Raw genomic sequence first — 13,414 nt, 5'->3', positions numbered from 1 at the left:
TCCTTGCTTGAAGGTTCAGCGTTGGATTGGGTGTCTCCGTTGTGGGAGCGATCTGACCCATTGGTTTCCACTTACACTAATTTCATCGCGTCATTCCGAAGGATTTTTGATGAGCCGGCAGAACGACCGCTGCTTCCTCGGACCTGCTCGGAGTCCGTCAAGGCTCCCGTTCTGTGGGACAGTATGTGGTTCATTTCCAGACCATTGCCTCAGAACTACGCTGGAATAATGATGCTCTCAAGGACGCTTTCTGGAACGGGCTCTCTGACCCTCTGAAGGACGAGCTGGTCGCTAGGGATCTGCCGGATCCTTTAGAAGAGTTGATCTCACTCTGTGTCAAGGTGGATCTTCGCATGCAGGAACGAGGTGGCGAACGTAGTCGGTCAGATCGATCCAGATTCCGGCTTCTCCCGCCTAAGCAAACAGTTACCCCGAGTCCGGACGAACCCATGCAAATCAACCAATCCCGGCTGTCCCCGGAGGAACGACAGCGCCGTCGTGAGGGTAAACTCTGCCTCTACTGTGGAGCCGCGGATCACTTTATCAAGTTCTGCAAGTCCCGTCTGGGAAACGGGCAGGCCTAGCTTGTTCCGGAGGAGTCAAGTTAGGGGTTACATCTAAATCTTCTCCGACAGTGGATTGTTTACTCTCCGTGTCTCTGTTTTCTGAGTCTATAGCTAAACCTGTTAAGGCCCTGCTGGACTCTGGGGCTGCAGGGAATTTTGTTTCTCTTTCTTGTGTTCAGAGTCTGGGTTTACAGTTACAGTCTGTCAAACGACCAATAACGTTGACTGCCATCAATGGTACCAAAATATCTAATGGTCTTATTACAAATTGCACAGAGCCAATCAAGCTGCAGGTCGGAGCTCTGCATCAAGAACATTTGGAGTTTCTAGTAATTCCGGAGATGCCTCACGATCTTGTTCTTGGTCTACCTTGGCTTAAAATTCACAACCCTCACGTCGACTGGAAGTCATCACAAATATTGTCCTGGAGTTCGTTTTGTCACACTAGTTGTCTCACTCCTGTTTACCCGCTCCGTGCATCTTCCAAGTCGGATGAGGAGCTCATTCCGGAGGCCTATCGGGAGTTCACAGATGTGTTCTCGGAACAGGCGGCTGATCAGTTACCACCCCATAGACCCTGGGACTGTCCCATTGAGCTTATCCCAGGGAAAATGCCACCCTGAGGACGCACATATCCCTTGTCATTACCCGAGACCCAAGCTATGTCGGACTATATCAAATCCAATCTACTGAAAGGATTCATTTGCCCCTCTACCTCCCCGGCTGGAGCAGGTTTCTTTTTCGCGAAGAAGAAGGACGGGGGGTTAAGACCATGTATTGATTATTGTGGCTTAAACGATATCACCGTTAAGAACAAATACCCTTTGCCGCTAATTACTGAGCTATTTGATAGGGTTCGTGGAGCCCACGTCTTCACTAAGCTCGATTTAAGAGGAGCCTATAATCTGATACTTATCCGACAGGGGGACGAATGGAAGACGGCCTTCAATACCAGGGACGGGCATTACGAATATCTGGTAATGCCGTTTGGCCTCAGCAATGTCCCTGCCGTTTTTCAGGGATTTGTAAATGAAATCTTCCGAGATATGTTATACCAAAGCGTAGTGGTGTACTTGGATGACATTCTGATATTTTCTAAGAATCTTGCAGAGCACAGAGTACAAGAAGTACTTCTTCGCTTACAAAGGAATCGTCTCTACGGCAAGATTTCCAAATGTATCTTTGAGGTCCCTTCGATTCCGTTCCTCGGTTATGTCATCTCGGGTACGGAGCTTCGCATGGATCCGGAAAAACTCACTGCCATTCGGGACTGGACTCAGCCTCTCTCCTTGAAAGCGGTACAAAGATTCCTGGGTTTTGCAAATTACTACCGGAAATTCATTAAGGGATTTTCTACCATCGTTGCACCCATTACTGCCCTAACCAAAAAGGGGTCTGACCCAAGTCTCTGGTCTTCCGAAGCTGTAGAAGCGTTTGCCCGGTTGAAATCAGCCTTTATGTCTGCTCCGGTACTCCAACAACCGAATTTCTCAAAACCATTCTTCTTGGAAGTCGATGCTTCCTCAGTAGGCATCGGTGCCGTCCTTTCACAGTACTCTTCTGATGGGAAGTTACATCCACGTGGTTTCCATTCTCGTAAGTTCTCTCCTGCTGAACGAAACTACACCATTGGAGATCAGGAACTTTTAGAAATAAAATCTGCCCTAGAAGAATGGAGGTACTTATTGGAAGGTGCTAAACACCTAATTACTATTTACACCGATCACAAGAACTTGTTGTATATCAAGACGGCCCAGTGCTTGAATCCCCGTCAAGCTCGATGGGCGCTCTTCTTCACTCGGTTCTCGTTCGTTATTAAGTACCGGGCCGGGACTCTTAACGCTAAGGCTGATGCTCTGTCTCGTTCTTTAACGGCCTTGGATGAGAATTCCTTTGAAAAGAGTTTAATTCTCAGTCCAGTCTCTATTTCAGCAGCTCCCACCTCTCTGGGTCCTCCTCCTGGGAGAATGTCTGTACCAGTTGAATTTCGACCAAAGTTACTGCAGTGGGCTCATATCTCCAAGTTTTCCGGTCATCCTGGAGTTCAAAAAATGTGTGAATTTCTACGAAGGTCATAGTGGTGGGACACCATGAAGAAGGATATACAAGATTATGTCAACTCATGTCCTCAATGTGCTCAGCACAAAACTCTTCGTCTGCCTCCTGCGGGGTTGCTTCGTCCACTGTCCATTCCTAAGAAACCCTGGACCCATATTTCTATGGACTTTATTACCAAATTACCCCTCTCCAAGGGTTACAATACCATCTGGGTGATTATTGACCGCTTTTAAAAAATGGCACATTTTGTTCCGTTGACCGGTTTACCAACGGCTCCCAAGTTTGCTTTACTATTTATTCGTGAACACTTCCGCCTGCACGGGTTACCTCGGGAGATAGTCTCTGATCGAGGGGGTACAGTTCACTGCAAGATTTTGGAGGGCCCTCTGCTCAGCCTTACAAATAAAACTCAAGTTCTCATCTGCTTACCATCCACAAACCAATGGGCAAACTGAACGTGTCAATCAAGATTTAGAGACTTTTCTCCGCGTTTATCTCTCTCCTCCACAGGACGATTCGGTGGAACTGTTACCCTGGGCCGAGTTTGCCCATAATCATCTGTACCACTCTTCCACTGGTGAGTCCCCATTCTTCATTAATTACGGATTCTATCCACGAGTCCGAGAATTACCAATTTTTCCTTCGGAGGATGTTCCTGCTGCAGCTTCCACTCTCCGGCACTTCAGTCAAATCTGGAGTAGGGTTCATGCTAATCTCAGGAAAATCTCTGGCCGCTACAAATTCTTTGCGGATAGAAAACGGTGAGCAGCTCCTCAATACAAAGTTGGTGACAGGGTATGGCTCTCTACCCGCAATCTTCGTTTAAGAGTACCCACTATGAAGTTTGCTCCGAGGTTCATCGGTCCTTACCCCGTGTTGCAGGTCCTGAACCCTGTTGTCTGCAAATTGGGATTGCCTTCCCACTTTCGGGTACCAAATTCTTTCCATGTTTCTCTCCTTCGTCCCCTCATTTTAAATCGGTTTCATTCGGAGTCTCCTAGCCCAACCTCGGTAGAGACTGAAGCTGGAACAGAATTTGAAATCAAAACTATTCTTGACTCTCGTTATCTTCACAAGAATTTACAGTATCTGGTAGAATGGAAAGGTTATGGTCCTGAGAGGAGCTGGGTCAAAGCTTCTGAAGTCACTGCTCCACGACTAGTCCGGATCTTTCATTCTAAACATCCAACGAAACCAGGAAAGTGTCCAGGGGCCACTCCTAGAAGAGGGGGTACTGTCACACTCGCGGCGCTGCGGCTGTCGCGCTTGCCGCTCCGGGTGCGCTGGTTCTCCCGGCGGTCGTCACCCCCGGTGGGCTCCGGGTCGTCGCGTCTTGCTGGTGCTGCCTCCGGCGGGTTACCGGGGTGTGGGCGCCGCCGTTGCGCCCGGCGTCCGCGGGAGCGTGGTAAGCGAGTGACGTCATCGGCCCCTTCCGCCAATCGGGAGAGGGCGGGAAGTTCAAAGGCAGACGCTGTACAGAGCCCCGGCGCCTGAGTATCGTCTTTTCCAATGATCACCAGTGCTAGCAGCGTTCAGCGTGTTCTCAAGCTGAACGTCTCCTGTGTTCCAGAGTATCTTTTAGTGGGACATTCCCTGTGCTACCAGCGTTACAGTGTATCACTCAGTGGAACCTTTCCCGTTTACCAGCGTTACAGTGTATCACTCAGTGGGACATTCTCTGCGTTACCAGCGTTACAGTGTATCTCTGAGGGACACCTCCTGTGCTTCCAGTATTACAGGGTATCCCTAAGTGGAACGCCTTCCAAACTTCCAGAGTTACACTGAATCTCAAATCCTCATTTATTTCTTCAGCATCACTCACAAGTTCTTCATTCTTCTGTGTGCTTCAACATCGTTCTCAAATCCTCATTCATTTCCTCAACATCGCTCACAAATTCTTCATTCTTCTGTGTGCTTCAACATCGTTCTCAAATCCTCATTCATTTCCTTAACATCGCTCACAAGTTCTTCATTCTTCTGTGTGCTTCAACATCGTTCTCAAATCTTCATTCATTTCTTCAACATCGCTCACAAGTTCTTCATTCTTCTGTGCACTTCAGCATCGCCCCCAAGCCTTGGCCACAACTAATTCTTTAGCATTACACGTCGGTTACAACGGCTAAGTTCTGCATGAGGAAAACCTACATCCGGCCATCCCTGCTCCGGCCCAGCTGTGGTTCTCTTCCCTATCATCGGAAGAACCCCCGAGTTCTCTTAACTCCCAACCCAGGTCAGTGACAGTGACATTTCACCAAATCCAGGACCCAGCCACTTGCATCGCTCACATTCACCTGATTCACAGCAACATAGAAATCCAGCTAACCTCATAAAAATCACATGTCTTCCATCACCCTCCAGATCACTTAAATGTGCCTTATGGAATGCACGCTCTGTTTGTAACAAATTAACATCCATCCATGACCTCTTCATATCCAACATCAATCTGCTGGCTATAGCAGAAACCTGGCTCACACAATCTGACACATCCTCCCCTGCAGAACTGGTCTCCACTTTACACACACCTCCAGACCAGGTAACCATAAAGGAGGAGGAGTTGGACTTTTACTTTCTCAATCTTTTGCATACACTGTTCTACCACAGGTTCCATCACTCACATTTCCATCATTTGAAGTACATTCCATTAGGGTTTACTCTCCTTTTTCTCTGTGTGTTGCAGCTATCTACCGCCCACCTGGGCATCCAAAACAATTTTTGGAAGATTTTCTGCCTGACTCCCTCACTTCCTATCCTCTGACATCTCCACCATTATCATGGGTGATTTCAATATTGCTATTGATTGTCCAAAATCTGCTGCTCACGCCTCCAAACTACTCTCTCTAACCTCCTCTCTTGGCCTCTCCCAATGGACTGACTCCTCTACTCATCAGGAGGGCCACTGCCTTGATCTAGTATTCACCAGACTATGCTCCATCTCTGAACTCACTAACACTCCTTTCCCCCTCTCAGATCACAACCTTATCACCTGCATGCTCTCCTCCGTTAATTCAAACCCTGTGTAGCTGAAGTCCTCCAATCTTCCTCAAACCTGCAGAAATATTAACACAATTAATCTTCAAGAACTTTCCACTTCACTCCAACAACTGCTTTCACCTATTTCTGCTTTCACCTCTTCTGAGATGGCTGTATCACACCTTAATGAGACTCTAGAACTAGCACTTGATGAAGTAGCTCCAGCTACCCATCACACTCCACGTAGGACTAGATGTCAACCATGGCACTCCAAATTAACAAGACAACTACAAAAACTCACACAAAAACTTGAACGTCAGTGGCGTAAATCTCATATTTCAAGTGACTTCCTCACATATAAGACTGTCTACCATTCTTATAAAAATGCCCTGGACACTGCCAAACAAACATATTTCCAAACTCTTATCTCAAGCCTCTAACCCCAAACGACTCTTTAATACATTTAAATCACTTCTGAATCCTCCCTCACCTACCCCACCAGCCACTATCAAGGCACAGGATCTTGCTTCCTACTTCAAGGAGAAGATTGATAAGATCCGAGATGAAATGGTATGCTCTTCGGCAGCCAGTGACCTGCTCCATTCTTTACCTGAACCCTCTGGCACTCTTTCTTCATTTGATCCCACAAATGAAGATGAAGTATCATCACTCTTCTCTTCCTGCTTCTCTACTACCTCTCCTCTTGATCCTTTACCCTCACAAATAAGTAAAGCTCTGTCTCTGGTACTCATCCCTACCTTAACTAACATCTGTAATCTCTCTCTCTCTCTACTGGTATTTTTCCTTCACTCTTCAAGTATGCAGTGATTACTCCCTTTAAAAAAAAACAAAATTCTGACCCTAATGCTCTCTCAAACTACCGCCATATCTCTCAGCTCCCTTGTCTCTCTAAGCTACTTGAGAGACTTGCCTACACTCGACACACACTTTCTTAACTCATACACTTTATTGGACCCACTTCAGTCAGGCTTCCGTTCCCAACATTCCACAGAAACAGCACTGACTAAAGTGGTTAATGATTTGGTCACTACGAAGTCTAAAGGCCACTACTCATTACTTATTCTTCTAGATCTATCTGCTGCATTTGACACTGTAGACCACTCTCTTCTCATACAGAAACTACAATCCCTAGGTCTTAAAGACACAGCCCTTTCTTGGTTCCTATCCTACCTATCTAATCGCTCCTTCAGTGTTCACTTCTCTGAATCTACCTCCTCTTCGCTACCTCTTTCAGTTGGAGTACCGCAAGGCTCAGTCTTGGGTCCTTTGCTTTTCTCTATCTATACCTCATCTCTTGGTAATCTAATCAGCTCTTTTGGTTTTCAGTATCATCTGTACGCAGATGATACTCAAATCTACCTATCCTCCCCTGACTTGTCCCTATCTGGACTGGACCGTGTCACTGAATGCCTTTCTGCCATTTCATCCTGGATGACATTTCGCCACCTCAAACTGAATATTTCAAAGACAGAGTTAATTATATTTCCACCGGCCAATAGTAGGTACCAACCTGATATCTCTATCACTGTTGAAAACTCGACTATCTACCCTACCCCACAAGCTCACTGCATGGTGTCATCCTTGACTCTGATCTGGCCTTTGTTCCCCACATTCAATCTGTCTCAAGATCATGTTACATGCATTAAAAAAACATATCCAAAATACGACATACCTTACACAAGACACTGCTAAAACTCTAATCCACGCTCTCATTATCTCCCGCATTGATTATTGCAATAGTCTCCTAACTGGTCTTCCTAAAACGAGACTCTCACCACTACAATCCATTCTGAATGCAGCGGCGAGGCTTTCTTCCTCGCTAGATGTTCATCATCTGCAGATCCACTATGTCAGTCCCTCCATTGGTTACCTGTTCTCTACCGCATTCAATATAAAATACTTTTAGTCACACACAAGGCCATTAACCAAACTACACCAACGTACATCACTTCGCTTATCTCAAAATATCTCCCAACCCGACCTCTTCGCTCTTCACAAGACCTGCGTCTCTCATCCACACTCATTACTCGCTCCCACTCACGATTGCAGGACTTTCATCGGGCTGCACCCACTCTGGAATGCCCTACCACGCACAATAAGACTCTCCTCTAGTCTCCAAACCTTCAAGCGTTCCCTGAAAACTCACCTCTTTAGGCAAGCATATCAAATTCCAGAACCGCCCACATAACTTTCATAGACCTTTCTATCAAATTGCATCCACTCTGCACAGTCCACACATATCCTCACATGTCTTCTCATTCTATGCAATAGATAGCACCTTTCCTTGTGTATACATGCCTATTTCCCTATAGATTGTAAGCTTGCGTGCAGGGCCTTCCTACCTTTATGACTGTTTGTTTTCACCCAGTTTGTTATTGTTATTTCAAATTGTAAAGCGCAACGGAATTTGCTGCGCTATATAAGAAACTGTTAATAAATAAATAAAAATTCTCCTGGTTATCTTTGATAATTGAGACACTATCCTCTCCCAACTGGGAATAGGTTGGTTAAGTACTTATAGCTGATATATATATATATATATAGCAAGCCAAATACCACTGACTCGGCACAAAATCTCCTGAACCATAAGGCTGGACTGCCTTGCCAGTTACAGAGTAGTCCATTATTCAAATAGGGGAGCCACACGCAGCGATGTCTGACAGTGTTTAGGGGTGGCAGTTGATGTGGCACCCCTATTTGAATAATGGACTGCTCTGCAACTGCCACTGGCAAGGAAATCCAGGAACAGAGCATTGTGTCCTCCCCCTCCGTGACTAGGTATCGCCTGCACCATGCATTCTTTATAGCCCTGGCTGGGTGGGCTGTCTTAACTCTCCTCTGTGAGTGGGTAATTCCCAATAATCATCTCACCCCTTTTAACCCCTTTGTGAGTGGAGTTTTGAAAAATCCCTTCTTAGTGGGTGCCTAAGTCACAAAAGCAAGCTACTGTCACAAAAGTTCCTAGTCCTTATAGTTCAGGAGATTTTGTAGGAGTGGTATTTTCCTTTTATATAAATAGATTTAAGACCCTATATAACAATGTGATCTTATTACTGTGCCGAGTTATAGCCAATGTCTACTAGAAGAAAACTGCTGTAGATGTTATCTTATGTTGGTGAAACACATTCCATCTATGCCTGTGTATGGTAATTACATTATACCATGTGAATACTTTATGTGAGTGAAGCTTTATAAGACTCTCCATAAAGCAGAGATGTCAATACAATCTGTACATATATGTTTACACCACTTTTTTTATTATTTACATTAATAATGCCAACGTATAATACAATATTTAGATTATCGCTGAAACCCTATTATGGTGATCACCTCATGGTAATGTGGTTGTTGTTTTTTTTTTATCTCCCTGTGTGAATTTTCTGATGTAAAACTAGGCTTATTTTTTGTGCAAAACATTTCCCACACTCAGAACATGGAAATGGCTTCTCACCCGTATGAGTTCTTTGATGTATGACAAGAGTTGATTTCTGTGTAAAACATTTCCCACAGTCAGAGCACGGAAATGGCTTCTCGCCTGAGTGAGTTCTCTGATGTTTAAAAAGATTTGATTGCACTGTAAAACATTTCCCACAGTCAGGACATGAAAATGGCTTCTCCCCTGTGTGAGTTCTCTGATGTCTGACAAGATATGATTTATGTGAAAAACATTTCCCACAGTCAGAACATGAAAATGGGTTCTCACCTGTGTGAGATCTCTGATGTCTGACAAGATATGATTTATGTGAAAAACATTTCCCACACTCAGAACATGAAAATGGTTGCTCGCCGGTGTGACATCTCTGATGTGTAACAAGATCTGATTTCTGTGCAAAACATTTCCCACATTCAGAACATGAAAATGGTTTTTCCCCCGTGTGAGTTCTCAGATGTGCAATCAGCTTTGATTTCCACGAGAAACATTTCCCACACTCAGAACATGAGAACGGTTTCTCACCTGTGTGACTTCTCTGATGTGCAATCTGCTTTGATTTCCGTGTAAAACATTTCCCACACTCAGAACATGAGAACGGTTTCTCACCTGTGTGAATTCTCTGATGTGCAATCAGCTTTGATTTCCGTGGGAAACATTTCCCACACTCAGAACAAGAGAACGGTTTCTCACCTGTGTGAACTCTAAGATGTACAACAAGATGTGATGTCTGTGAGAAACATTTCCCACACTCAGAACATGGAAATGGTTTCTCACCTGTGTGACTTCTCTGATGTCTAACAAAGATTGAATGATGTAAGAAACATTTCCCGCACTCAGAACAGGGGAACATTTTAGCACCTGTAGGGCCTGTTCTATGTGTAACAACATCTAAATTATCAGCAGAACAATCTTTATGATTAGAGAGATCAGATGACGTATGTTCCCTGGACAACAATGGAAGTATATTTAGTGTAACAGGGTTTTCTCCTTGAGAAGCTTGTACGATGTCATTATCTTCTATTTTATAATCTGAAGACAAAAGGAGACGTCCCTCTGAGGTATTCCTGCTTCTGCATCCACCTGCTGGAAATAAAATACATCTTTGGAAATACTTTCTTTCAGCATTGAGAAAATGTTCATACTATGGGGAAGAATTGGCATAGCTTGTGTGGCCCCAAAGGAGCCTCTTGCGCTGTAAGCGTCACTCTAACCGGCATATACAGTAGAGCCGCCTTTATTGAATTCTACTCATACCTCTTAAGGTCACAGGCAGAGATCAGAGTAATTACCCTAAGAATCCCTGTCTGAGATCCTGGCCATTGGGAGCAAATTGGCTAATTTAATGGCTAAACCTGTGAAAGCGCACACACTGCAAGGTTCTGTCTCATTACATTCAGGATATTTAGCTGTTTAAGGTCTATCAGCAACTACAGATCTGTGGATAGTTCTCCAAGATGTATGGAACAACCTCCCTGCCGAGTTCCTTCAAAAACTGTGTGCAAGTGTACCTAGAATTGCTGCTGTTTTGAAGGCAAAGGCTGGTCCCACCAAATATTGATTTGATTTAGATTTCTCTTCTGTTCATTCACTTTGCAATTTAATTGATACAAATAAACTATTAACACTTCTATTTTTGAAAGCAGTCTTACTCTGCGGCTTTTACACACCTGTCTAAAACTTTTGCAGTATTGTATATTTCTTTCTTACCATGCCATACAAATGTGTCTCGTTTATATCCTGTGACGTATTATGCAACTAGAGCCCTGGCACTCATTCACAGGAGGTTACATGCACATCTACAATGGGATCAATTAAACATTTCCCACAATATATGGCAAGGCATGATATTGTATATAAGATGCATGGCTCACCGCCTATATTTTTCTAAGTACCATTAGGAAATAATGTATCTTTGATGAGCAACAAATTGTTATAATTGCTTTACTACTGTTTTTGTAGACCAGTGGTTCTCAAACTCGGTCCCCAAACAGGTCATGTTTTCCAGATCACCCGACAAGTGCACTGTGTGTCACCAAATGTCACATTTTAAAAATACACAGATGACCTGAAAACATGACCTGTGTGGGGTCCAGAGGACCGAGTTTGAGAACCTGTGATGTAGACCAAGGGACACTATGATATAGGAACACTAGAGTCTATCTAACACATTGGGAAGATTTTACCTAATATAAATGTAAAAATTATCTATCCTGCTCCATTACTCGTAAGAAAATTATATATATATATATATATATATAAAATAAGATTTTAAACCTACCGGTAAATCTTTTTCTCGCAGTCCGTAGAGGATGCTGGGACTCCGTAAGGACCATGGGGATAGACGGGCTCCGCAGGAGACATGGGCACTTTAAGAAAGACTTTGGATCTGGGTGTGCACTGGCTCCTCCCTCTATGCCCCTCCTCCAGACCTCAGTTAGAGAAACTGTGCCCAGAGGAGACGGACAGTACGAGGAAAGGATTTTTGTTAATCCAAGGGCAAGATTCATACCAAATAAATAGCCAAAAACACCTGGCGCTGTGATTGACTACAGACGAATGCAGCAATCCCAAAAGGGTCTTTGGTTTTAACCCTTACTATAGAACTACAAGAAAAACAAGGCTGGGACTGCGCAATTCACTCTGATATGGATATTTATTATCACATAAAATATTTAAACACATACAAACACATACAATACTAGATGCCGGCCAGCATCACATAAAAATTATATTATAAAACCAATTAATATATCGCTAATGGGTCTAATAATAGAGGATATACTACTTGCTTCCAATATGTGCCTAATACACTTTATATCCTAAATTTATACGCTAAAAATGAACCATTAATAACTTTCTCTTGAAATACTAGTTATATCACTTCCAATAGATTTAAACCAAGATAGATTGTCCAGCGCTTTTTTTTGGTTTGTGACATGCAACCATGCCGAGTATTTTTCCTTTTAGATAGTGATATTTTATCCCAGCATAAATTCAGTTAATAGCTTGGTCCAAATCAGAAAGTCTTTCTCCTCAAAAAGACATCCACATTCAATTATGCACTTAGAACCGCATTATCCACATTTCGGGCTTCTGCCGTTTAGCTAGGCAGATCATACATGGTTAAAGCCTCTTATAAAGCAATTATAGCATTCCACTTTTTCAGGGTATAATACTATGCCTGTGCAAAGTTCTTGGATAAACCCCTCCCGGCTGGTTTTAGCCTTATCTGGAGCCTCCGGGTTCTCACTGCGGCGTGCTTCTCTTCCCAACCTCAGTGGGGTTTCTTATGCCTGCGGCCGGCCGGCCCGTTAGTGTCTCCGATGCTAACTCCTGTAACGACAGACGCGTTTCCCCGCCTTCTATTGCGTCGGCGGCTTCTTCAGTGTCAGATACTCATACTTCGATTAATCTGGTTTAAATACCCACCCGCGCCAATCGCGCGTGCGTGTAATCGCTGCGGATCAAGCCTCGTTATCATTTTGGCTTCCAATGCATGTCTTAGTATCTTTACATTCCAAATCTTAATAATGGTTCATACATATGTTATATAATATATAATATAATAATATAAGGTCATACCTATAACCCCATTTATATTATTACTATTTTTGGAGCATACAATTAATTCTAACTATAAAAAAATAATAATGAAATATAATTAATCAATTGTCGATAATTAATTACTAACCAATAACTTATCATATCTTAAATTCATCATTGGTATCGCTCAAGACGTAATTTATTATAGATTCTCCATTCTCACCACCCATTGGTACTACATAGTAATATTATATTCAACATCCACATTACTTGATATTATCTGTATATAATATATGTGCAATAGTATATTTCTCTGCTTATATAATAAATAGGCATTTTTCCATTTAGGTAATCAGTCCTATGTATAATTTTCTATCCCAATTCACTTGTTCTAGTAAATTAATTATACAAGTACATACATACCCCCTACCACCTCTAACTAAGGAACAGATGTACTAAACTATATATAGAGAGAAAACCACAAGAACCCTCCACATCACTTTCTATAGAATAAAAACCCATCTATATCCCATTCAATTCCACCGTATCATTAACACCCGATGGTACCAATGTATCTAATCTATAGATCCAGTAGGCCTCTCGTCTTCGGAGTCTACTGAATCTATCTCCCCCTCGGTTGGTGGAGTTTATTAACTCTATTCCAACCATTATGATGCTGTTCACATTCGCTTTTTGACAATGTATTACATGATCCGATAATGGATGTCTCGCCCCTTCAATTATGTTCCTCCGATGCTCCATATAGCGAATATGTAAAGTTCTCGTGGTTCGTCCCACATACTGTTTCCCACACTTACAGGTA

General features: G+C 43.3%; 1 protein-coding gene across 1 annotated transcript; it reads right to left on the bottom strand.

Moving 5' to 3' along the window:
- Positions 1-8,851: 8,851 nt before the first annotated feature.
- Positions 8,852-9,988, bottom strand: LOC134983640 (oocyte zinc finger protein XlCOF22-like). Its single transcript, XM_063949323.1, has one exon. The coding sequence runs from the start codon at positions 9,896-9,898 to the stop codon at positions 8,975-8,977; it is 924 nt and encodes a 307-aa protein (XP_063805393.1). The 5' UTR covers positions 9,899-9,988; the 3' UTR covers positions 8,852-8,974.
- Positions 9,989-13,414: the final 3,426 nt, after the last annotated feature.

The sequence above is a fragment of the Pseudophryne corroboree genome (genome assembly GCF_028390025.1).
Source record: "Pseudophryne corroboree isolate aPseCor3 chromosome 3 unlocalized genomic scaffold, aPseCor3.hap2 SUPER_3_unloc_2, whole genome shotgun sequence".
Taxonomy (NCBI): domain Eukaryota; kingdom Metazoa; phylum Chordata; class Amphibia; order Anura; family Myobatrachidae; genus Pseudophryne; species Pseudophryne corroboree.
This window is presented reverse-complemented; position numbering and strand designations above follow the sequence as displayed.